Below are 23528 nucleotides of genomic sequence, written 5' to 3'. Positions count from 1 at the left end.
ACCAACTTAAAATGAGGGAAACTGCTGCAAGACCTGGATGAAATCAGAGAAAGGAGGGGCCCTGCCTGCCTGAATATAGATGATGCTCTAATACCAACCAAAGGAAAGGAGAACTAGAGGAAGGAGAAAGGCATGTAGGATTTATATTTTTAAAATAGATCTGTGTAATACTCATATGATTAAAGAAAGAGCAATAGCATTTTAGAATTCTGTTCAAATTGTTTGTATGCTATATGATATACTTAGTATGTAGACTGTTGCAAAAGACTCACAAGTACAATGGAGAGGGTGTTTTGAAGATACAAGAGTCTGAGGAATCACTGCATAGGTAGGGGTCAATGAGGTCTCAGCTCTCAGGAGGGAATGCTAAGTAGAGGCCTGCATTCCAAGAGAGTCCCCGTGGGCCCTAAGGCTGGGATGGTGCCTGGGCTTTGTTCTGACTCCAGAGGGTAAAAATACCGAAGGATCCAGAGACTGGATTTCCACACAGTGATCTGGTGGGTTGTCACCAAGAGGAGCTACACTGGATCTGTCACAGCCTCCATTGCCCTCTTGTTTAATTTTCAAACAACTACCTTCATTCTTTCTCCCATGCAGCCCATTGTACTTAGAAGGTGTTCCCTAGAACACTGTGGGTTGGAGGGGCCACAGGCTGGCCAGCATCAGACGGAGGGACTAGGGGAGAGTCGGGTCCTGGCAGCAGGAGTCCGCCCTCCTTCTGCACTTACTATCAGTGGCAAGGTATGCAGAGCAACAACCTCAGCTTTTTGTGCTCCTCCATAGCTGTCACTTGGGAGAGGAGGCAGCATTTGCATTCACCTGCAGGAAGTGGAGCAACTTGGAGTGAGCTGGGACCATTGCTCTGCTTGTCCTACCACCATCTGTGAGCGTGGTGAGGAGGTGGATCCCTGCAGCCAGCACCCAACTGGCCCCGCTAATCCCCTGGGCCACATCGCTCTGGAGAGGGACAAGCGGGGAGGAGGATTTGAGGGGGGGGTTGTGTCCTGGCCATTCCTCAGGCTGGGGGTTGGTCATACCTTTACCAGTCGCTAACAAAGCCTACAGAAAACATGACAATGGGTAGGTTGTTGGTATGCAGCAGAGACCACTGCATATCATTCTGGTCAGTATTGCCTCATTTCCTTATACTTGACCATCAGTCCATCTGTATTCATCTATCTCTTGTCTTATTCATAGACTGTAATCTCTTTGGGGCAAAGACTAAATTTTTGTTCTGAGTTTCAGTGTCTAGCATAATGGGCTCCTGCTCCATGACTAATGCACTTAAGCATTACCCCAAAAATAAATAAAAAATCTTAACTATGCTGTTGAATTCTCTTACTACTTTCTTATGGTTTATTCAACAATTGCTAATATTCCCTCATACTACTGAGAATCCATTCAGCAAGTTGATGGTTCTCAAATACATATGAAAATCCAATTTCCACAGAAAATTAGAAGCTTCTAAGATAACTATGAGCAGACATAGCTCTCACCTTTATATATGGTGTGACTGACTAATAAGAAAAAAGGTTGACTTTAATAGATACTGAATACTGAAACTTGAAATAGTTGCAGTGGAGAGGACTGGCTGCTATAATTTTTGAAAATGGTACATCACAGATTAAAATTAACTATAAGCTCACTAAGTCAAACAGGATAAATAGGATTCATACAGATTATTAAATTTGCCACCCTTTCATTTGGAGAGCTGGAATTAATTCAAGTTAACTGAGTGACCCATAAAATTATTCTGTTCAAATGCTTCTACTTAATACAATTAATGACTATAGCCAGTTACTTAATAGTATCAGCAGAACAATAAGCCTCAATGAGCAATTAAAAATAAGTCCTGAATAACCAGCTAGTTGGCAGGGAGGGTATAGATGGCTATGTATTCTTCAGACTTTGAAAGTAATCCCAAAATGTGTATTTCTAATGCAATAATAATAATTTATAATTAATTTCAGAACATCCCAGTAAGGAACATACATTATATTTAATATAGAGCTAGGTAACCTGAGACTGAAGAGCTTAAATCATTTGGCAAATATCACACAGCAGATCAGTGACAAGTTCAAAAAATCTCAATCGACTGCCTGCTTTCAAGTCCCTTGCTCTAAGTACTGTATTTGCAGATTACATTAGTTTTAAGAGTTGATCCTAAGCATGCTAAATGATTTTCTACATTTTAGAAATGCTATATTGACAAGTTAGTTTATGTTCTCTGAACATTGCAGAATTGTGTTCATACTTTTGCATTTAGCCTTAAATGTACACTAAGAGAAAATCCTTATCTAAATTAAGCTATATGGATCACAGAGAGACAGCTGTGGCTTCACTAAAGTAGACCATTCTTTTTTTCCTTGCTAATCCATGTGATTCATTGCTCTAATCCAGGGGTGAGGAACCATTTCTGGGTCAGGGGCTGCTGACCTACAAAAAAAATCAGTCAGGGGGCCACACACAAGGAGCCAAACCCTCCCCCCAAAACATAACTGTCACTGACTTGATCCCCGACTGAGAAGGATAGACTTCCCACATTCTCCTCACACACCAGAGCCTGAGTGGGGAAGGTGCAGGCTAGTAGATTTTGAATGCTGCAGCCCTGCAATAGGGTGCCAACACAGGCTCCCCAATGCTGGGGGGGGAGGGGGAGCCCTGAGGCCTTAGGTTCCCCACCCTTAACCATTATGTGTGTGATTCTTCCACTGTTTACCTCCAGGAGTGGTACTTACTCCTGTGAGCAGTCCTACCAATTTCAATAGGACTACTTGTGTAAGTACTAACTCAACATGAGTACAGATGACAGAAATGGGCCCTGTTCTTATTCATGGTGTGGTTAAAGTTCTGACCTCATTAGTGTCTGTAAACTTGCTGAATTTAGTGGGAGAAAATGAGGGCAGAGTCAATGACGTTATGGACCTATATTTTAATTCAATTTTAAGACTCATTTTGTGTATCTTCTGCTTACAAATAAGATCCTCAGTTTGAATACCTCCTCCTGTAACTCGTAGAATTTTCACTAAACACAGCTATTAGTTGAAACAATAGTAAAGAATAAAATTGTGAAGCATGTAGAAGAACATAAGTTGTTGGACAAAAGTCAACATGGTTCCTGTAAAGGGAAATCCTGTCTTACTAATCTGTTAGAGTTCTTTGGAGGGGTTAACAAACATGTGGAAAAGGGGGATCCAGTAGATATAGTATACTCGGATTTTCAGAAAGCCTTTGACAAGGTCCCTCACCAAAGGCTCTTGTGTAAATTACATGGCCATGGGATAAGAGGGAAGGTCCTTTCTTGGATTGAGAACTGGTTAAAAGACAGGAAACAAAGGGTAGGAATAAATGGTAAATTTTCAGATTGGAGAGGGGTAACTAGTGGTGTCCCCCAAGGGTCAGTCCTGGGACCAATCCTTTTCAACTTATTCATAAATGATCTGGAGAAAGGGGTAAGCAGTGAGGTAGTAAAGTTTGCAGATGATACCAAACTGTTTAGGATAGTCAAGACAGAAGCAGACTGTGAGGGACTCCAAGAAGATCTCACCAAACTGAGTGATTGGGCAACAAAATGGCAAATGAAATTTAATGTGGATAAGTGTAAAGTAATGCACATCGGGAAAAATAACCCAAACTATACGTACAGTATGATGGGGGCTAATTTGGCTATGACAAATCAGTAAAGAGATCTTGGAGTTATCGTGGACAGTTCTCTGAGAACTTCCACGCAGTTTGCAGCAGCGGTCAAAAAGGCAAATAGGATGCTAGGAATTATTAGGAAAGGGATAGAAAATAAGACCCAGAATATCTTACTGCCCCTGTATAAAACTATGGTACGCCCACATCTTGAATACCGTGTACAGATGTGGTCTTCTCACCTCAAAAAGATATTTTGGCCTTGGAAAGGGTTCAGGAAAGGGCAACTAAAATGATTAGGGGTTTGGAACGGGTCCCATATGAGGAGAGGTTAAAGCGACTGGGACTTTTCAGTTTAGAAAAGAGGAGACTGAGGGGGGATATGATAGAGGTATATAAAATCATGAGAGGTGTGGAGAGGGCCGATAAAGTTATTTATTAGTTCCCTAAATAGAAGAACTAGAGGAAATTAATGGGGAGCAGGTTTAAAACTAATAAAAAAAAGTTCTTCTTCACACAGCATGAAGTCAAGCTGTGGAACTCCTTGCCAGAGGAGGCTGTGAAGGCTAGGACTATAATAGAGTTTAAAGAGAAGCTAGATAATTTCATGGAGGTTAGGTCCATAAAAGGCTATTAGCCAGGGGATAAAATGGTGTCCTTGACCTCTGTTTGTCAGAGGCTGGAGAGGGATGGCAGGGGACAAATCGCTTGGTCATTGTCTTTGGTCCACCCTCTCTGGGGCACCTGGTGCTGGCCACTGTCGTCAGACAGGATACTGGGCTGGATGGACCTTTCGTCTGACCCAGTACGGCCGTTCTTATGTTCTTATTGAAGTTTTCATTAATCAGTTAAGGCTGTTGTAGTGTCTGCAAATGTGATACTTTGGCATCAGCAGGGAAAAATACAATATTGAAGGACTACATTTGCTAGCCACTATATTTTTAAATCAAGCGCTAGGTTTATTTTCTGCTAAATTTGTAATTGTTAGTTCTTCAGCATTATAATAATTGTTGTGTGTGTCAGTCAGAATTCCAACATGTGTATTTTAGACAGGTAAACACTCAGTAATACTGTGAACAGTTCTGAATTGAATGACCATTGAAGCAGCCACCAGAACCTGAGATGTCAGCATTTTTGGTACTTTATTCCTATAATTCACACCCTTACCACAAATAATCCGGTGTATAACCTGACCTGAAGTTTGAGCCAAGAACTTGGTTATATTCCTGGCTGTACTACTCACTCACTGGGTGATTGTGGGCAAGTTACTTCTGGGAAAAGTCTGTCAATTTCACATCCTGGAAACTCAGAAAATGAGAGAAGAGAGGATGTAGACACAAAGTTCTCCCCCCTGTGGATCCAAGTGCAGCCTCAAGAATTTTTTTTAAGGATCATGGAATCTCACCAGTCTGCATTTTGGATTTAAATTTATTAAACGATCTTATCTCTCCATAATACCAGGATGAAAAACTGTCCCAAATCTATATCAAAGTCGAGGCTGCAAAGCATTTGAAAGAAATTAATTAAAACCCGGGCAGTCTTCAGACCATATAAGAGATCTATTTATCTATAGTAAGTGTACATACACTTATTAGTCCAGTGTCCATATGGTTAGGGCCTCAAACATGCAGCAATTCCTTTCTGAAGATAATTGTAAAGGATGGATTTTGTGTAAGTACAGATAGTGCAGTAGAAGCTGTGAAACAAACAATGTAATGATAAATATTATCTACAGGTTACTGGCTGGCAATCAGATCAGCAGCACTCCTTAAGATATGTTCACTCGATAAAATACCCTTTATCCACTTGAGAAAATTACCAAATGGGAATAGTCTCAAAGAATTATAAAGTGCTTCGGAGGCCTAAACCGAAGGCAAGTGCTAGATTCAGGCCGTCACTGGCACGGCGCAGTCAGTGCTGGCAGCAATTCCAGATTAGTCTTTTCACAGCTCGGGTAGCTAACTGCTAAGGGGCATCCGTCCTGCTCAGCGGCAGCCGGAGAGCCACAACCCCGAGCAGCCTCTCTGATTACTGGGACTTGCACAGCTACCACCGCAGCGCGCCTGACTCAGGCGCCCCAGGGGAGGAGGGAGCGGAGAGGCTGCCTCGCAGGGGCCCGGCCGGCTCGCGCCGTGACGATGGAGGGGGCCGGTCCAGCAATCCGAGGCCCCGATCCTGCACTCGGGTCCGCGGCGGGGCAGCCCAGCTGAGCGGGACGCGGCGCCGCTGCAGGCTCTGCGCCAGCGGGATCCCCTAGGCGGCCCATTAGCTGCAGGGCCTGGGCCTCGGGCGCTCATCCAGCCCCGGGCAGGGCGCCGCGGCCCGGGCAGACCGGGAGCGAGGCGCGCGGAGGGTGAAGGGCCTCTCCTGCCACCTAGCCGAAGAGGGAGCAGGGCCGGGCCCCATGGTGAGGAGGCGGAGCAGGAGCCGGGACTGGGAGCCGCCCGTCTGGCCGGTGGGAGGGGGCAGCAGCAGACGGAGCAGCAGCGGCGGCGGGTTGGGCCGCAGGGAGGCGCCGGAGCGGCTGCCCCTGAACATGGCGGCGGCGGCGGCGGCTGCTCCTCTCGCGGGCGGCGGGGGCTGCTGCCCGGCCGGGCCGGGAGGCGGCTCGGTGCCCGTGCTCTTCTGCTTCTCGGTCTTCGCCCGCCCCTCGACCGTGCCGCACGGCGCCGGCTACGAGCTGCTGATCCAGAAGTTCCTGAGCCTCTACGGGGACCAGCTGGACATGCACCGCAAGTTCGTGGTGCAGCTCTTCGCCGAGGAGTGGAGCCAGTACATCGACCTGCCCAAGGGCTTCCTGGTCAGCGAGCGCTGCAAGGTGCGCCTGGTGCCGCTGCAGATACAGGTGAGAGCCGCTCCCGGGCCCCGCAGCTTTCCGCCCTCGCTGTGCCTGCCCCCAGCCCGGACTTACGGGCCGCCTGGGAGAGCGCTGCTGTCTGTGTGCACATCGGGGGTGGCTTACACACACTCTCCTGAGGCGCACCCCTTCAACTTCCTCTGAATACACCGCACTTCTGGGTCCCCCTCACCCCATTCCTTTCCTTGCTCAGTGCCTTTCACTTCTCCTTCAGGCCCCCCAGAGGGTGCTGGAGCTAGGGGTGTGGGGGCTGTGGCAGCATCCCTTGTCTTGAAGTGGTTTCCGTTTATATATATATATATATATCTATATATATATATATATATCTATATATATATATATAAGCTTCACCGTTGTATCCATTGGCTTTCAGCACCCCCATCATAAAAAGTATTCTAGTACCACAACCCCCAGCCAGCCACCTCTCTCTCAGGTACACTCCCCTTTTCACACCCATTGCCTGCTTCCCTCTGAAGTCCATATTCGCCCTTGCTGTAGAAACCCCATCCTCATACCCACCCACCCCCTCCTATGTAATCTAAAATTCCTTGAAAAAATGAAAGTTGTAGGAATATAACATTAATTTGTCTTAACATGCATATTTAGAATTCTATGTCTACAGTTGTGACCAGAGTTTTGGAGTAGGATTTATTAGCGTTTATCACTTTAATTGTTGCACAAATAGTTTAATAACAAATTATAATTATCTTCAAGAAATCTCAGAGCTTCCACATGTTGCAATACATGCCTTGTTTTAAAAATGATTCGCTATAGAACACAGGTTATGAAAACAATTGCATTTCCAGACTAGCTTTTTAATTGTAATGATTTGCAATGCTTGAGGGAAACTTTTGGGCAGAGTAAAAAGGGATTAAGCAAAATCTAAATCCAGGAAGAAACAATACAGCAAACCCACATTTTTATATTTATACCAACTGATACATTTATATTATTAAGCCTGTAACCTATTCTCTTCACAGAAACATGCATCTCCCAGCCACTCTTGAATCTGGGTTTTATATTTAATGAATCAGAACATATTTTTTTCCAGAGATGGTGCAATATATAAAACGGGTAAACGCTTACAATATGAAATAGACAGTGCCGGCCAACTGTTTCTTCCTTTAAAACAAACAAACAAACAAAACACACACACACAATTTGTGATGAGGCAGAGCTGAAGTTGGGGTCAAGGTTCAAAACTGAAAACATAAAGATTAATCTTTAATTACAAATCTTATAGTGCCAAAGCTTTGTTCCATGCAATATATGTCTCCAACTTTATATTAAGCCCTGCACAAAAAAATTTCTGATAAGTTACAGGTTAGGGACTTAATGGCAATCAATCAGACCACTAGACAGATGCAGTACATGTTTTTCATAGTAATATATCTTCATGCCTACCAGACATTTTGTGCTGCAGTGGTTGCACTCTGAACAAAATTACCTAATCTCCCCCCCCCCCCCCTTTTTCAAGCTTAGGGAGCTGTGAAACTTCATCCTTTTTTAAATAATTAAAATGTGAATTTTATGGTAAGGATATTTAAAATGGTTAACTGCTATGCATACCGTTAAGCAGGAGGCTTACCAGTATGCTTAATCTTTAACTAGTTTTCTGGCTCCTGTCGGTGACCTCTGGTGGCAGCCAGCTGGGGGACAGCCCCAGCTGCAGAGGATCCAGTGGGACCAGAGGTGAGAACCTCACAGCTGCAGTGGGGCTGAGTAGTTGTCTAGGGGTGTTCAGTCCAGAGTTAAAACATTCCTCTCTGATGTGGAGAGGAATGATCCAGTTTTAGCTGTAGTCCATTCATTTTTCTCTGTCAGGCAGAAATTCTGGTTGAGTTGAAATGCAGTGTAAAAAATGAATAATTCTTTATTATTTAAGATATAGCTATTCTTTGTATCCCCCAGTGCTTCCTGTTTGCCTCCTGCCTTTTCACTGACTCTGTCAGAAGTGGGGGAGGTTTCGCAAACAGGGTCCCTGGGGCTGGCCACGGAGCAGCCTCTGCCTGTGGCCAGCCTGGGCTGCTGTAAACAGGGGCTGCTGGACCCTGTAGGAGCCAGGACCAGGACTGCTGCGCCTTTGCATTTTAAATGTTGTAAGAGCTACTAGGCCTCTTACAACATTTAAAATTCAGAAGAGCAGTGGTCCTGGAGTGAGCCTCTTCTTATCAACGAATTATGTAGTTGATACAATTTGTATCAACCACATGATTAGCAAAATACCCATTCCTTATCATCCTTAATTCAGATATGTCCTTCCATAAACTCATTGTAATTATGATAGGCATTCAGGCATTGGTCCAGAATATAATTGTGATTACTGTGATCAAAAAGTGACAACACTGCATGTTGTTCTTCAACTGAAAATATTCAATTCCTTCCCCCTCATCTCCAAAGTTCAGAAGGCTTGTAACCTCACCTTTCATTAATTTTGTCTCTGCATGTTCCTTTATGAAAGCTACACTTCAATTTAGATACATCTAACAGGAAAACTTGCTCTTGTGTACCTACACTGATATACATACATTGATGTAAATTAATGTAAACGTGCTGTGTTAGTGAAAATCCAGGCATTAGCCTCTCAAATTCTTAATTGTCTGCCAGTGGTTAAGCTGTCTATTTGGATTACAGTAAATCCCTCTGTTCTTATTAGCTACTGATCTTGAAAATTCTCATCTATACGCCAACAAAAATCTTGGCTGCATTAATTTCTAATCCCATTTCATGTGATACATAATTAAAAATAAATTATTTATACTGATTTGGATTGCAACACAGGGGAACACCGGTGGCCAGTATGCTAAGTGGGGAAAGCCTAGCATACTAACTACCCAAACCGACAGCCTGGCCCCACCCATACTGTGCCTCCAGAATACCTACTGCAGGCAGAGAGGGTTGGGCCACACACCCTTCTTCCTCCCTGTGCTGGAGAGGCTGGAGCTGCGTGTCTTCCCCCCCCCCCCCCCCCCCCCAACCTCCCTGTGATGCTGAGTGGAGCAGGATCTAGGTACAAGGGACCAGACTGGGGCCAGGGTTGAAGGCTTGCTTCCCTCAGCCCCTGCCTTCACCTCTGCCCATGGAGGGCAATCAGGAGTACAGAAAAGGTGCAGCTAAATTTGGGGTTAAAAGTCAATTTTAGAGTTTGAAGAGGGTCAAAAGCTGAGGCAGCCACATTTGATTTGGTCATACACTGTAGTATGGGAGTTCTGTTGGTAGTACCTGAACACAAGTCTGGGTTTATAATAAGGATGTTAAGAAGCGGATAACTGGCTAATCGTGTAGTTGATACAAATTGTATTGACTACACAATTAGTCTATAAGGGGGAGGGTGATTGTTTCGCCTGCTGCAGCTCCACAGCTTAAATGTAATAGGTGCAGGAAGCCCGGCTCCTCCCACATTTAAAATGCAGAGCCACAGCATTGATAGCTTCCAGGACTGGCGCGAGCTGGGACTAAGCAGTTCTAGCTTTTGCCGGCTCTGGGACTGCTGCAGCTTTGCCTCCCCTGCTCTCCTCTCTGTGCATCATGGAGAGGGTGCTGAGGGGAACTGTTCCCTCCCCCTTGCTGCCTCTGAGAGACAGTGGGGGGGAGAAGGAGAAAGAGCAAGTAGTCACTCAACCAGTCACTTATATTCCTTATTTTATAAACTTTTGGCTTCAATTTATTTACTAAGGTTAACATGAGGATACATCTTGCCAACATGAAGTTACCATTTAAAAAATATCAGAAACAAACAAAGGTTCATTTTAAGAGGCTTTCACTTTTGGTGAGCATCTCAGTGTCTGTCTGGTCCTACATGGTTCTAAAGCCTTTTAGGAAATAGTCTTATAGTAATATTTAAATACAAAATTGAATAGTTTCTACAAAGATAGTAGTCGCATAAGCTTTCGTGGGCAAAGACCCACTTCGTCAGATGCATATACATGCATCTGACGAAGTGGGTCTTTGCCCACGAAAGCTTATGCTCCTATACTTCAGTTAGTCTATAAGGTGCCACAGGACTCCTCGCCGCTTTTGCAGATTCAGACTAACACGGCTACCCCTCTGATACAAAGATAGTAAACATCTTTTATGGAATGAATTGCAGCATTAAAGTAAAATAAAAGTTTTTACCACTTACATAGTGCCACCTGGGTGTTGGTCTTTACTAAGATGCTAGTGTATTAAAGAAAAAACATTCAGAAGAACGGAGTCCATGTTAAGAGAGAGATAAAGTACAGATGAAGGATGATGGAAGAAAGAATGCCGCATCAAAGTAAAATGTTTGGAAAAGTTATTTGTTACGTCCATTATTTAAAAAAAAAATTGTAATGCAAACTCTATAAGGCAAAAATATAAAAGCAGTGTTGTTGGAATCTAGAAGAGAGAAATGATCAGATGACAAAAATTCAAACATAGGTCACCTTTGGGTCTCTGACTACATGATCTTCTGGAAACTTCATGTTCGTGTTTGGTATTTAATGCAGAATTCCATATTGTGTTAATTCCATGAACATGCTACTTTAATTTTGTGTTATATCTGAAAGTCTAGACTTTGACCCCCTGGCATAGAACTACTGCAGGTTTATTTTAGAGTAGTTTATAGTTGTGTAAGTAATTGTTCTGTGAATAGTGAAACATAGTTGGGCAACCTTTCAAATATTTTACTTTTGTAAAGATGAACAGCAAAGCAAATCCAAAACTTGTATGCATGCTGTTCTGATTATTTATGATACTAAAAAAGGTTTCAAGCTTTTTCCAAAGTTCTTTGTATTTCATATTTCCATTATGAAATTTCATATTTCAAGATGGTAAGGTCGTCAGTTTCTTCTAGTTGCTGGAGAATGTTGACCAGATGCTTGTAAGAGTAATGGTGCTGTTACTGGTGGCAGTACCTCAGCTGCGCACACACCATAAATCACCCTTTCCCCCTGGCAATTTCCTCCATAAGGGTAGATACTCTGATTCTTAATAGTAATATTCCAAATGTATTATTGATTTTTCCAAAGTTGGTTTAGAAATGGAATATGTGGTGATCTTTGTGAAATTAATGTGTGGTCTTAGTGCACTCCGCAGTGACCATAACAGTTTGTACAATTAGTATTCTTATGATGTGTCTACTCTGCAATAAAATGCCCACAGTTGACTTGAAAGAATTGATCAATGCCTGCCAAGGCTGTTTTATTGAAGTGTAGAGACCCCCTCGGAAGCTGAAGTTTGAATGGACCTGAAAAAGCAACTACTCTCTAATACTTAGGACTTATCTAAATTAGGATTTAAAAATGTGTGTTTTAAATCCTGGCATAAGGCTTTAAACCTTTATTTCCCATTCTAGAAATCCCCTTTTTTAACTAATTGAATTAAAACTGCAATGTTAAATCTGTATTTTTGTTTTCAGATAACCACGCTGGGTAACTTGACACCTTCAAGCACTGTATTCTTTTGTTGCGATATGCAAGAAAGATTCAGACCTGCTATCAAATATTTTGGTGATATCATCAGTGTAGGACAACGATTGGTAGGTTTACTCATTTTTTTCCGCTTCAGTAACTAGTTAAAAAATATTTACAAATTGTCATCAATGCATGGATACTACCAGTGACTGGTGCCTATACAGTCCATTTTTAAGTACTATAGGTTCATGCCTCTAATGCTTAGATAACTGTTTCAAATTCTCGTGGAATTTTTTTCCTTGCAGCTCCAAGGTGCACGGATTTTAGGAATTCCGGTCATTGTGACAGAACAATATCCCAAAGGCCTTGGAAGCACTGTGCAAGAAATTGATTTAACGGGAGTTAAACTTGTGCTTCCAAAAACAAAATTTTCTATGGTATTGCCAGAAGTAGAAGCTGCATTAGCAGACATTCCTGGAGTCCGCAGTGTTGTCTTGTTTGGAGTAGAAGTAAGTCTTTGTTCATTATAGTATTGTGGTTGAAAAAGTGTTTTCATGTTGATGTCTTTGCACAAAGCAGTGTAATAGGACAGATAACACTTAGAATTTAAATTGTTTGTCATCATGTTTGTTGTTCAAAGTGGACAATCTTGTAAAACTTGTAACTAGATGATTATAAATAGAGTTTGAGGCCAGATCCTACAATCATGAGGTTTTCATTCAAAATTCCCATTGAATTAATTAGTAATTTAATTAATGTGCAAACTATAGGATTGATGCCTAATTTAATTTTTTACTGTAGTTCCACATAATCTGATAAATATTTTTATAATGCTGGTATTTTTCTGATAGACTCATGTGTGCATCCAGCAAACAGCATTGGAATTGGTTGGCAGAGGTGTGGAAGTTCACATTGTAGCTGATGCCACCTCATCAAGAAGTATGATGGACAGAATGTTTGCTCTTGAGGTAACATGCATAATTTAGACAGTCCTTTCTTCTACAACTTGGTTTCATGTTTGGATCTCTTGCTGAGAAAATCACAAGCATAATAGCAAGTGAATAACTCAGCATACTTGAAGAACATTAATGGGGTTAGTCTTGTAGTCATCCACAGAAACAGGAAAGCCAGGATTTAAAAAAAAACCCTTAAATATTTTGGTGCCCTGTGACTATAAGTGAAGCACAGAGTTGGGGATGTCAGGGTCAGAATTTGGGAACTTCTCATGAAATGTGGAACATTCTACAACATGACTGACTTTCTTGCCCCTTAGATGACCTTATAAGGCAGAACTCTTTATGAAACTGTATTCAAATATTATAAAACTTTTTGTGGTTCAGAATGTTATTTTGCATGACAGGCTACTATTGTTTAACCCTTCAAAGTATGAAGATGCTCCATTTGTGAAGCACCTTCTAACATGCCCCAAAAAATCAGTAAATTCAGTCAAGTCCTACTTGACTCTAAGTAACGAAAAAGCTTTAACTTTCAGACTTTCAAAAAAGTTTCTTCATCACAATTAGAAAAATTCTAGTAGTCCAGTTGAATGTGTTATAATTGCTGTAGGAGTTACAATACATAAAGTTAGCCAATGTAAGAAGTGTAGCTGAATTTCATACACAACTTTGCCTTTATGGAAAACAATGCACTCTAATTAGCTTGCACGCTTCCTTGTGTTAAAAATTCAGGATAGAAAAGAAAACTCTGTTGGTGTTTAACATAGAACATTTTGTCTGGATTTTAGCAAATAGTTGAAAAATTAAACTCATAATAGTAACTGTAATTCCATAACTTTGTGCTAGTCACACAAAATCAAAAAAGTTTTTCTACACCTTCTATGTCTAATAAAACCCTAGAGCTAAAGGAAAGCCAGCAGTATTGAACATTTGATAAAATGCAGTAACTTTAATTAAGTGTGAGCTTAATGAAATCTACCACATTTGTATGATACTTTTCTGGTAGTAGTCCTTACGTAATAGTCATAGACTCATCTGCAAATTAATATAGTTCAGTATTATTATTGCTTAATACGTATAGCAGGAAAAACCCCCAGAAAAAAACCCAGAATTTTGGTTGTTCTCCTGTTTCTGTACATTTGCTTTGAACAAACAGCACATATCTTTTAGGTGTGCATGCAGACATGCACACAGACAAACACACACAAATCACAGTTTTGTGTATTGTAATAGGTTTTGAGTTATCTGGACTAAGGATGTAAAAGCGGTTAATTGGCTAATTGTGTAGTCGATACACTTTGTATCAACTACATGATTAGTCAATGAAAGGGCCACTCTGCAGAGCCACAGCAAGGGTAGCTCCAGGAGCCGGCTCGATCCGGGACTGAGCAGTCCTATCTCGTGCCAGCTCTGGACCACTGCGGCTCTGCATTTTAAATGTAGTAAAAGTCCAGCAGACTCTTACTTCATTTAAAATGCAGAGCTGCAGCGATCCTAGACCGGCATGAGCTGGGACTGCTCGGTCCTGGTTCACGCCGGGTCCAGCAGCCCCTGTTTGCGGGTGGGCTGGGCTGGCTGTGGGCAGGGGCTGCTCCAGCCTCCCCTGTTTCCTCCTATGCCCTGGAGGCGAGACAGTGCTGGGGGGAACTAGCTTTTAAGCTGGCTCCCCCTCAGCACCAGCTGCTCTTTCTTCCCTTCCCCCCACTGCCTCTCGTACAAAGGCAGCAAAGGGGGAAGGGAGAAGCAAGTAGTTGAGTACTCCACTCAACTGCTCGCTTACATCCCTAATCTGGACAAACACCGATTTTGTCCAGTCAAAACGGATACAGTGTAATTCTAAAAAAGCAGATAATACTCAGAAATCCTAGAAGGGCACGTCAACAAATTAATTGGTTTTAAGTAACTTCATTTTTGTTTTGAGGAGTTAGGGGTAAATGTCAATGGTTCTTAAAATGTTCACAAAGCATTTGCTAGTTCTCTGTGGAGAGCTGACAGGTTGCATGGTACTGGCTCCTCTTCACTTCCAGCCACCTCTAAAAGCTTCTAGTCTCCTTTTTACAACAAAGAACCTCTACTCGGGCTACTGCTTTATGCTCTACTATAATGGAGATGTATTGAATGCTGCTCTCCGGGACCATGGCTAGGGAAATAGGGACCAGAGAACAAGGCGTCCCTGTTTACAGAAAATGGAACCGTGGGACTCATTGCCTTAATGTTTCCATGTTTTCCAAACATTTGGTAATCCCTGATTTAGGCTAACTGCATCACAAGAAGGAATATTTAAAACCTTCAATTTTTTTCCCTCTGGATTTACAGGTTAAGTTTACCTATCCTACGGGGCAGTGTTAGATTTAATTAATACATGTTGCTTCAGTTATGCACATGGTTTTTGAGATCCTCTAGCAGAGAGCTCTGTAGAATAATAAGAGTATGTAGACATTTTACAATTTTCTAAATTATTGGTGTATAGTGCATTTAATTTTTTTCAAATTTGATCCATGTATGCATCAGAATGATTATATTCTGTATAATCAGACACATTTTGGCATGAAACAGGAATAGTTCTTCACTTTGAGCAGTGTTGTTGTCAACCTTATTTTCTGTTGCCCTCGGCCCTGTTTACATTCCTCAACTCTGTGCAGATTAGTACTTCCTTTATGGTGGGGTTTATATACTGAAACGCTGACTATGGAGCCTGCCTTATAATGGTTAGATTCTGTTGAAGGAGAATACTGCATACAATTTGTGTAACTAAAGCTGAGGCAGACAACTGTCATCCTGTGATCTCCTCTCTTGCTGTTACTTTTTAGATATATACATATATATGTAGTCCCATTTAGAATTCAGTCCCGCATGTTGAGATTGTCTTAGTCATCTTGAAGCATTCTGTAAAAGAAAATGGCTTTTCAGTAAATTAGGTTTTTTTATGCTTGAATGAGTACAAGCAATCCATGAAGCAGAAGAAGTTTTGAGTGCTGACTGAAGCTATCTTGAAGCTTCTATTAGTTTTCTCAGCTGCTGACAAAAAAGTGGTAGTGAGTACAAGACCAAAAGTTATGTGTACACTATGGCTAATGTCATCAGACCTTAGTTTTCTAGACGTCAGGCATGTGTTAGTGTATTCTTTTAGGGCACGTCCACACAGCAAGGCTAAAGCCAAAATAAGCTACGCAACTTGAGCTACGTCAATTGCATAGCTTCAGTCGAAATGGCTTTTTTTCCTATACAGCAGGAAGTCTGAGAGAGCACTCTTCCACCGACTTCTCTTACTCCTCGTAAAATGAGGGTTAAAGGAGTCAGTAAGAAGTCCTCCAGCTTGACATTTCGTCAAAATAACTGCTTGTAGTGTAGACACAGACTGTGTTATTTCGGAATAACATCAGTTATTCTGAAATAACACTGCAGTGTAGGCGTAGTCTTAAACAGTTAAGCGATGAGCCTGGGCTCATTGGTTAACCCTTATGGTTACACATAAGGGCCCGGCCCCCTTGTATCAGAGACAGCAGGATGGGAGAGGAGACAGGAGCTGGTGCTTGTGGGGAGCTGGTACGCGGAGCTACCTGTCCCCCCAGCACTGCTACCCTGTACAGAGGCAGCACCATGGGGTACCAGGTGGGAGCTGGTACCCGTAGGGAGCTGGCTTTTAAGCTGGTACTCCATGAATACCAGCTCCTATGGAGCTGCCTTTCCCTTCCCCCAGGTGTAAATGTGTGGGACAAGAAAAAAACAAAACAAAACCCTTTTTAACATCCCTGTTCAAGGGTATGAATAAACCACTCCCTGAGAGACATAAGTTACACCAACATAAGCATCGGTGTGGACAGTGCTGTTGGAGAGCTTCTCATGGGTGTGGTTTTATTATGCCAATGAAAGAGCTCTCTTCTGTCGGTATAGAGCATCTTCACTAGACATGCAGCAGTGATGCAGCTACAGTGCTGTACATGATAGATGTGCCCTAAGACATTTAATAGCTCATTCCATGGAAAAATAGTTTCTCCACTTCGGCTAAGAGATTCATGGTTTCTTAAAATATATCCGCAAAGCTGATGGGTAGGTCATTTACACTTTTATTAGCCATTATAGAGAAGAGGTATATGCTACTTTCAGAACCATTTAAGCCTACAAGATAATGACCTTTATGCCTCACTTCACAGGGTGAATTTTACCCTCAGCATTTTCTTAAATGCCCTTAAATGGTATTTCTTTAACAGCCAACTCTCACTTCTTACTCTGTTTTAATGACACATGGATTACTGACATGAACACAGATTTCAACTGTACTTCTGAGCAAAGCCTCAGAAGCAGGGGACCCCGCCGCTGCTGCGGGTTTGCTCGCAGTGTCCCTGGTCTGCTGGAGACGGTCCCCAGCAGACCAGGGGCACTGCGAGCAAACCCGCAGCAGTTGGCAAAGCTTCTGGCAAAGCCTCAGAAGCGCGGGGACCCCACCGCGGCTGCGGATTTGCTCCTGGTGCCCCTGGTCTGCTGGGGACCGTCTCCAGCAAACCAGGGGCACCAGGAGCAAAGCGGTCCCGCGCCAGAGCAAAGCCTCAGAGGCGAGGCACCCCCCACTGCCGCTTTGCTCCCTGTGTCCCTGGTCTGCTGGGGAGGGGGGCGCAGCTAGTGTGATCCCCCCAGCAGACCAGGCTTTTGTTGTGGACCCTGGGGCAGAGCAGCTGGGGCGCTGCCAGTTGGTCCCTCAGCGCCGCTCTGGGCACTACTGGACCAACCCGGCAGCACCCCAGCTGCTCTGCCCCAGGCTTCCTGATTCAGCCGCTGCTGGTCAGTTTCAGCAGCGGCTGAATCAGGACTCCTGTGGCAGAGCAGCTGGGGTGCTGCTGGGTTGGTCCAGTAGCGCCGACGAGCGGTGCTACTGGAGCAACCCAGCAGCACCCCACCTGCTCTGCCCCAGACGTCCCCAAGTCAGCTGTTGCTGAAACTGACCAGCGCTGACTACAGGAAGCCCGAGGCACAGTTGCTCTGCCCCCGGCTTCCTGGAATCAGCTGCTGATCAGTTTCAGCAGCAGCTGACTTGGGGTTCTTAAGTTGAATCTGTATGTAAGTCAGAACTGGCGGTCAGTTTCAGCAGCGGCTGAATCTGGACGCCAGTTCCGACTTACATACAGATTCAACTTAAGAACAAACCTACAGTCCCTATCTTGTACGTAACCCGGGGACTGCCTGTACTTTCAGAAGAGTTCTCTTTGTGTAAATGTTTTGGTACAGATTAAATAAAGACTTTACATCATTAATAAAACTTATTGCTGTCTGACTAATATGACTGAATTACAGTCAACAGTTAAGGCTTGTAAAAGAATCTTCCTTTCATGAGACTGCTGGTTCCATAGCATCATGTAATCTCATGAGCAGGATATTGGATAGTATCTAACCTCTGGGGAAAAAAAAGGAAATACAGCTTTAGTAGCAGCTAACTTACTTTCATTATAATAATAATAATAATAATACTTACTTAAATAGCTCCTTTTTATCTGAGGATCTCAGTTTTGTTTCAGAACCTCTTTGTGGTGGATAGGGAGGTGTATTAGTCTCACTTTATGTATGGGAAAACATGTTGGGGGAAGTGAGATGCTTAAATCCTCCGAAGATCTGAACTGGAGAGAGAAAACTGAGTACCATGCCTTTGCCTTAATTCATGACTGTCCTTTCCCCTAATATGCCCTAATAAAATGGAACTGACATTCTCCTCCCCCTTCCTAATTCTCATTGGCATCCTGGTTTTATCAACAGTTTTATCCTTCCCAACAATGAATACTGGGGACAGAATAGCACAGGTTTCAGTGTTTAGTGAATATTTTAGAAGTAGTTTTCATTTGATATATTGTATGTGTTTAGCCACACTTGTAAGGGTCTCACCTTTTTCTGTCTGTCCTTTTCTCTTTTAGCGTCTTGCTCGCACTGGAATAATAGTTACCACTAGTGAGGCCATCTTGCTGCAGCTGGTAGCTGATAAAGACCATCCAAAATTCAAAGAAATTCAAAACATCATTAAGGCAAGTGCGCCAGAGTCAGGGCTCCTCTCCAAAGTATAAAGAGGGCTTTCTGAAAGAGCAATATATTGTCATCTTTAAGGAAGAACTAAAGCTGTAAGCAGACACATGCACACACATTCACACAAACTTTAGTAGAAATATAAACCTAAAAATTGGCATATTTGTGCTTGCCTTAGAAAAATTTGTCTAGGTGCCAGTGTGCTCTGTTCAATCACAGCTGTCAGACATTGAATACCATAAGATGCTTTTATTGTCAGATGCTTTATTATTTATTTAAAAAAAAAAGTAACAGAGGTGCCTATTTGTACTGTACCCACTGATTGTTTCACATCTTGAAAAAGTGCACATTTCTGTGAAATCTCTATTGATTGCTCACTTTGTAAAAGTGTTCTGTGATATTCTGCTTCACTTTTGTATTGATGGAGGTAAAAGTGATGTGGTAATATGATTTAACTTTGTGCATAAATTAAACTATTTTAATAGAAAAGTATTTCAATAGCATAAAATAGATGGACTACATGTTTACATTCTGTCTTTTAGAATAAAAACTAAATGCTTTACTTATTCAGTAGACAAACCATGTAGCTCAAGCAACAATCTAGGTTTAATTATTTTGGGTAGCTGAAGTGGACTACATTGATTCTTGATTATTCCAGACTTTTGGCTCTTTAATCCTGTTTTAATGTTCCGTATTTCAACTAAAAGTTCCAGGGGGAAGCAGTCTTTGAGTTACAGCCGCTTTCAAAATTATAAAGAATCTGTCAATTTGTTAATGAAATGATATAAGTAGTGTACAGTAAATCACAGATGGGAGACTACTAGCATTTAAAATTGAAAAAATCTAAACTTTTCAGTTTCATTTACTGAAGGCTAATTATTTCTAGAAACATCCTTGGATTTTTTTAATCCTTGTGTGACTAGATTTAATAAATCCATCTGGTTTCTGCTTTAAGCCAAGCAAACCCTGAAAAAATAATTAACGTTTCAGGTCTGTTGCAGACTTCTGAACTACTGATGTTTAAATTTGATTGGAATCTAGTCTAAAAGTGTAATTTAAAAGTAGCATCTACTTTGTTGCTTTTGTAGCTGAAATTAAACTTTAACATGATTGTTCCTCTTGAAGGCACCTTCTTCATGTTCAAATGGATTAAGATTGTTATAACATGTTTACAACAAGAATGTAACTTTGAAAAGCTTTTTTCTTATTTTTTTAAGTAGATTAAACAAAATATTGAACAATGATATTTTGGGAATAAAACTAATTACAGTAAATGTATTATTGAAATGATTTATTTTCCCCCATAAGATGGCTCTAAAAGAATTGTGTAACCTTTATATGTTTAAAGCAAATAAAATGTTAACATTTATTGTCTCTCTTACTCTTGTGGTATTTGCAAAAGGAAGAATCTTAAACATGATTTTTACCATAGACCTTATTTTAGCTTGTGCAGCCTGTAAAATCCCCATAGACGTCATAGAAATTTTGTGAAACAACTAAGGGCAAAATATGTCCCAGTAGCTTTGCTTATGTTACTGAGGAAACCTATTTTATGCTCTTAATTTGAAGAATGAACACCACTCTCTTGTGACCCAGAGCAAGAAAGAGAGAAGGAAGGAAGAGTTGAAGAAACCATTATCCATATCACTGACCTACTTTTACATTTTTTTTTGCTGCTATATTAATCATGCTGTCTAGCATAGTAAAGTCCACTTATATAAATCAACAGATGTGCCCAATACTATAAATATTTCATGAAATATTATTCTGTTCCTTCAGTAGTCATACATCTGTATTACCTGTGGTAGTGGGGAGGGGGAAATTTCCAACTATCTTTTTTGCATATGATTTTTTGGACCAATATTACCACTTTCCAGAATGCCATATTTTATGTTAGAAACATGAGCAGTTATTTGATTGTTGGTAAAACAAATTACTTGTTCTGATAGTATTCTGTGAAATTCATTAGAAAACCAAAAGCTCCATTGGAGCCATGCTGCCAGGATGAGCCATGAGGACCCAAAAGTCTAAGCATGTTTCCTCAACCTCCAGCAGATCCCAGAGAACCATAAGGTTTTTGGATCTGGGGCAGAGAGTGCTACTTACCTCATCTGGTATCAGGCAAGTTGGTGAGCCTCAGTCCTGCTGGCCACTTTCTTGGTGGTGTGGCAGCTCCCAGTGGTAACTCTGCAGTATATCTCCCCAATTCTCTCTGCCTCTAGTGGCCACTCTTAATATTACGTCCTTCCTCCCTGTCCTCCCTCCCTCCCTTTCCATGATATGGAAAACAGTCTCATTCCTGGCATAGCCAGACCCTTACCTTACTTTAAGTTAGGATAAGAGGAAGCTGCATGCCAAATTTGGTGGTCCGAGCTCTTATGTTCAGGAGGAGTTCTTGAATAAATGAACTCAGACAGACAGATGTGCATTTCTTAAATATATAGATAAAATATAAGCTAAATATATTTAAATATAAGCTAACAATAGTCCAGGCATTTTCATAATTTTCTAATAGTCCTTGTATTAGACATGTAAAAATAACATATTATCCTTATTAAAACATATTATCCTTATCCTTATCCTGACTTAATACTGCTATCTTTTGTCATAAAAAGTCTCGGAATATAATTACTTTTAAAAAGGTATAGCTTTACCTAAATGACTGACTATGAATTAATGGGAGAGTGTGGCTACAAAATTACCTTCCTAGATGTTCATTAATTGGGCTGCATAATGCCTTTATTCTAAGGATTACTTAACTGTATATCTGAGTAAATATATAGGATTGTAATAAGTAGCCTTACTGACAGACAAACCTGACAATTAGAATAATATATATGAAAATATTTCACAGTGATGTGGTCCCTGCCCTGATGAGCTTATACATTCATACCTATTCAATAAATCTGCTGCCTTAATGATTATCAAGGCTTGATGTGATCTCTTTTGCAGAGTATGTAATGTTTGTCTGAGGGCAAATCCACCAGTAGGTACATACACCACAGACCAGGTGAGCAGCTTCAAACTGCAGTTAACTGGCATCATGCAGACAATAAATGCAGAGTTATAGGTGGGCATTTTGATACAAAATGGCCATAGCTTCTATTTTGCTGCAGAAGAGAATGTGACCCAAAAGTGAATTTGAATTAATGATTTCCGTGAGAGTTAGGTGCCCAAATACCTTTGAGGATCTGAATCTTAGTGTGTTATAGAATCATATAATGCTAGAGCTGAAAGGGGCTTTGAGAGGGCATCAAGTCCAGTCCCCTGCTTTCATTGCAGGATCAAGCCCCAACTAGAGTACTCCGATAGATGTCTATCACTTCTCTTAAATATCTCCAGTTACGGCAGTTCCACAGCCTCCCTAGGCAAACTGTTTAACCACCTTTACAGTTAGGAAGTTTTTCCTAATGTCTAACATAAACCTCCCTTGCTGCAATTCAAGCCCATTGCTTCTTGTTCTATCATCAGAGATCGAGAACAATTTTTCTCCCTCCTTCTTGTAAAATACCCTTTTAGATATTGTATGGTCTCAACCAAGAACACTGGGCAACTATCATTTTGTCTTTTTCACATTTACAAGCAGGAAGTAAAGGAAATACTCTTTGCAATACAACTATTGTAATATCTCTAGAAGTGTATTCATAGGTAGGTATTTTCAAAACTTATTTTTGTTTTTAGGAACAAACTTACAACTTTTCAATAGTCTTCAATACTCACCACTTGCAGATATATCTACGTTTAATAAAAATGGAGGAGATACTTGTTAAATTTGGCAGAGCTAAAATTATCGCTATCAACTTGAGTGTGCAGCCTGCTTTTCCTGCACACTGAACAATTTATTGTGAGTTATCCTGCTGCCAGTGAGACTATATCTCTTTGCTTATAAAAAGCAAACGGAGTAGAACTGGAAAAATAAGATTGTGAATAAATCTAATGTCCTGGGTCTCATACAAACACATCCTAGTTAATATTTTGTTTCACAACTATGCAAACTAGTCATGGTAAGCAATTTTCTAAAGAATGTTGCTCTCTATTTCATAAATAAGCTTTGATTTTTGCTAATTTGTTCAATATTTGAAATTCTTCTACAGGTAAGTTTTATAATGGGTCTCACTAATGTATTTGGACGGATTGATGAGCTGCCTGTAGTCTTCAAAATTGCCTCTTCATTCCCTTACGTAGATGTTGTTGTGCCCTATATGGAGTGCCTGGGGAGGAATCCTACCCAGCAGTTCACCCTGCATGGGATTGGTGTCTCACTAACTGATAACTGAATCAGCACAGGTTCCAAACAGGTACCATCTTGAGGAACTGATTGATAGCTCTGAGACAAAGCTCTTAGCCTCTGCAGATGATTTTAGTGGAGCTGAAGCTCTGGCCTGGGAAATTGAGAGCATAAAGAAGGAGACTACGTAGACAACAGGAGAAAGGGCAGTTTTAGGGTTGTAGTAGGGAGTTCATTTGTTGACATATAGTCAGTTTCTTTGACCTATAATGATGATGAAGTTTTGTTGACTCGTGGTAGGTTTTGCTTATAAACTTAACCTAGATGAAGGTAAGTGGGCTTTTAGGATTTGGATTATCTCCACAAGATCCTGGAGATAATCCTGAAGGACATTGAGGCTCAGGGGAGAAAATTTTAGACTGAAGTTTATGGTTGTATGTTGTATATTTATGGTTGAGGTTTATGGTTGT

The 23528-nt window shown here is 41.5% G+C and overlaps 1 protein-coding gene across 1 annotated transcript; it reads left to right on the top strand.

The window, feature by feature from the left end:
- Nucleotides 1-5626: 5626 nt before the first annotated feature.
- Nucleotides 5627-20199, top strand: ISOC1 (isochorismatase domain containing 1). Its single transcript, XM_006131898.4, has 5 exons — nucleotides 5627-6481; nucleotides 11874-11993; nucleotides 12174-12377; nucleotides 12720-12836; nucleotides 18725-20199. Exons 1-5 carry the CDS (start codon nucleotides 6041-6043, stop codon nucleotides 18869-18871), a joined length of 1029 nt encoding a protein of 342 aa, XP_006131960.3. The 5' UTR covers nucleotides 5627-6040; the 3' UTR covers nucleotides 18872-20199.
- Nucleotides 20200-23528: the final 3329 nt, after the last annotated feature.

The sequence above is a fragment of the Pelodiscus sinensis genome, chromosome 6 (assembly GCF_049634645.1).
Source record: "Pelodiscus sinensis isolate JC-2024 chromosome 6, ASM4963464v1, whole genome shotgun sequence".
Taxonomy (NCBI): domain Eukaryota; kingdom Metazoa; phylum Chordata; order Testudines; family Trionychidae; genus Pelodiscus; species Pelodiscus sinensis.
Note: the sequence above shows the minus strand (reverse complement) of the source record. Positions and strands in the feature narration are given on the sequence as shown.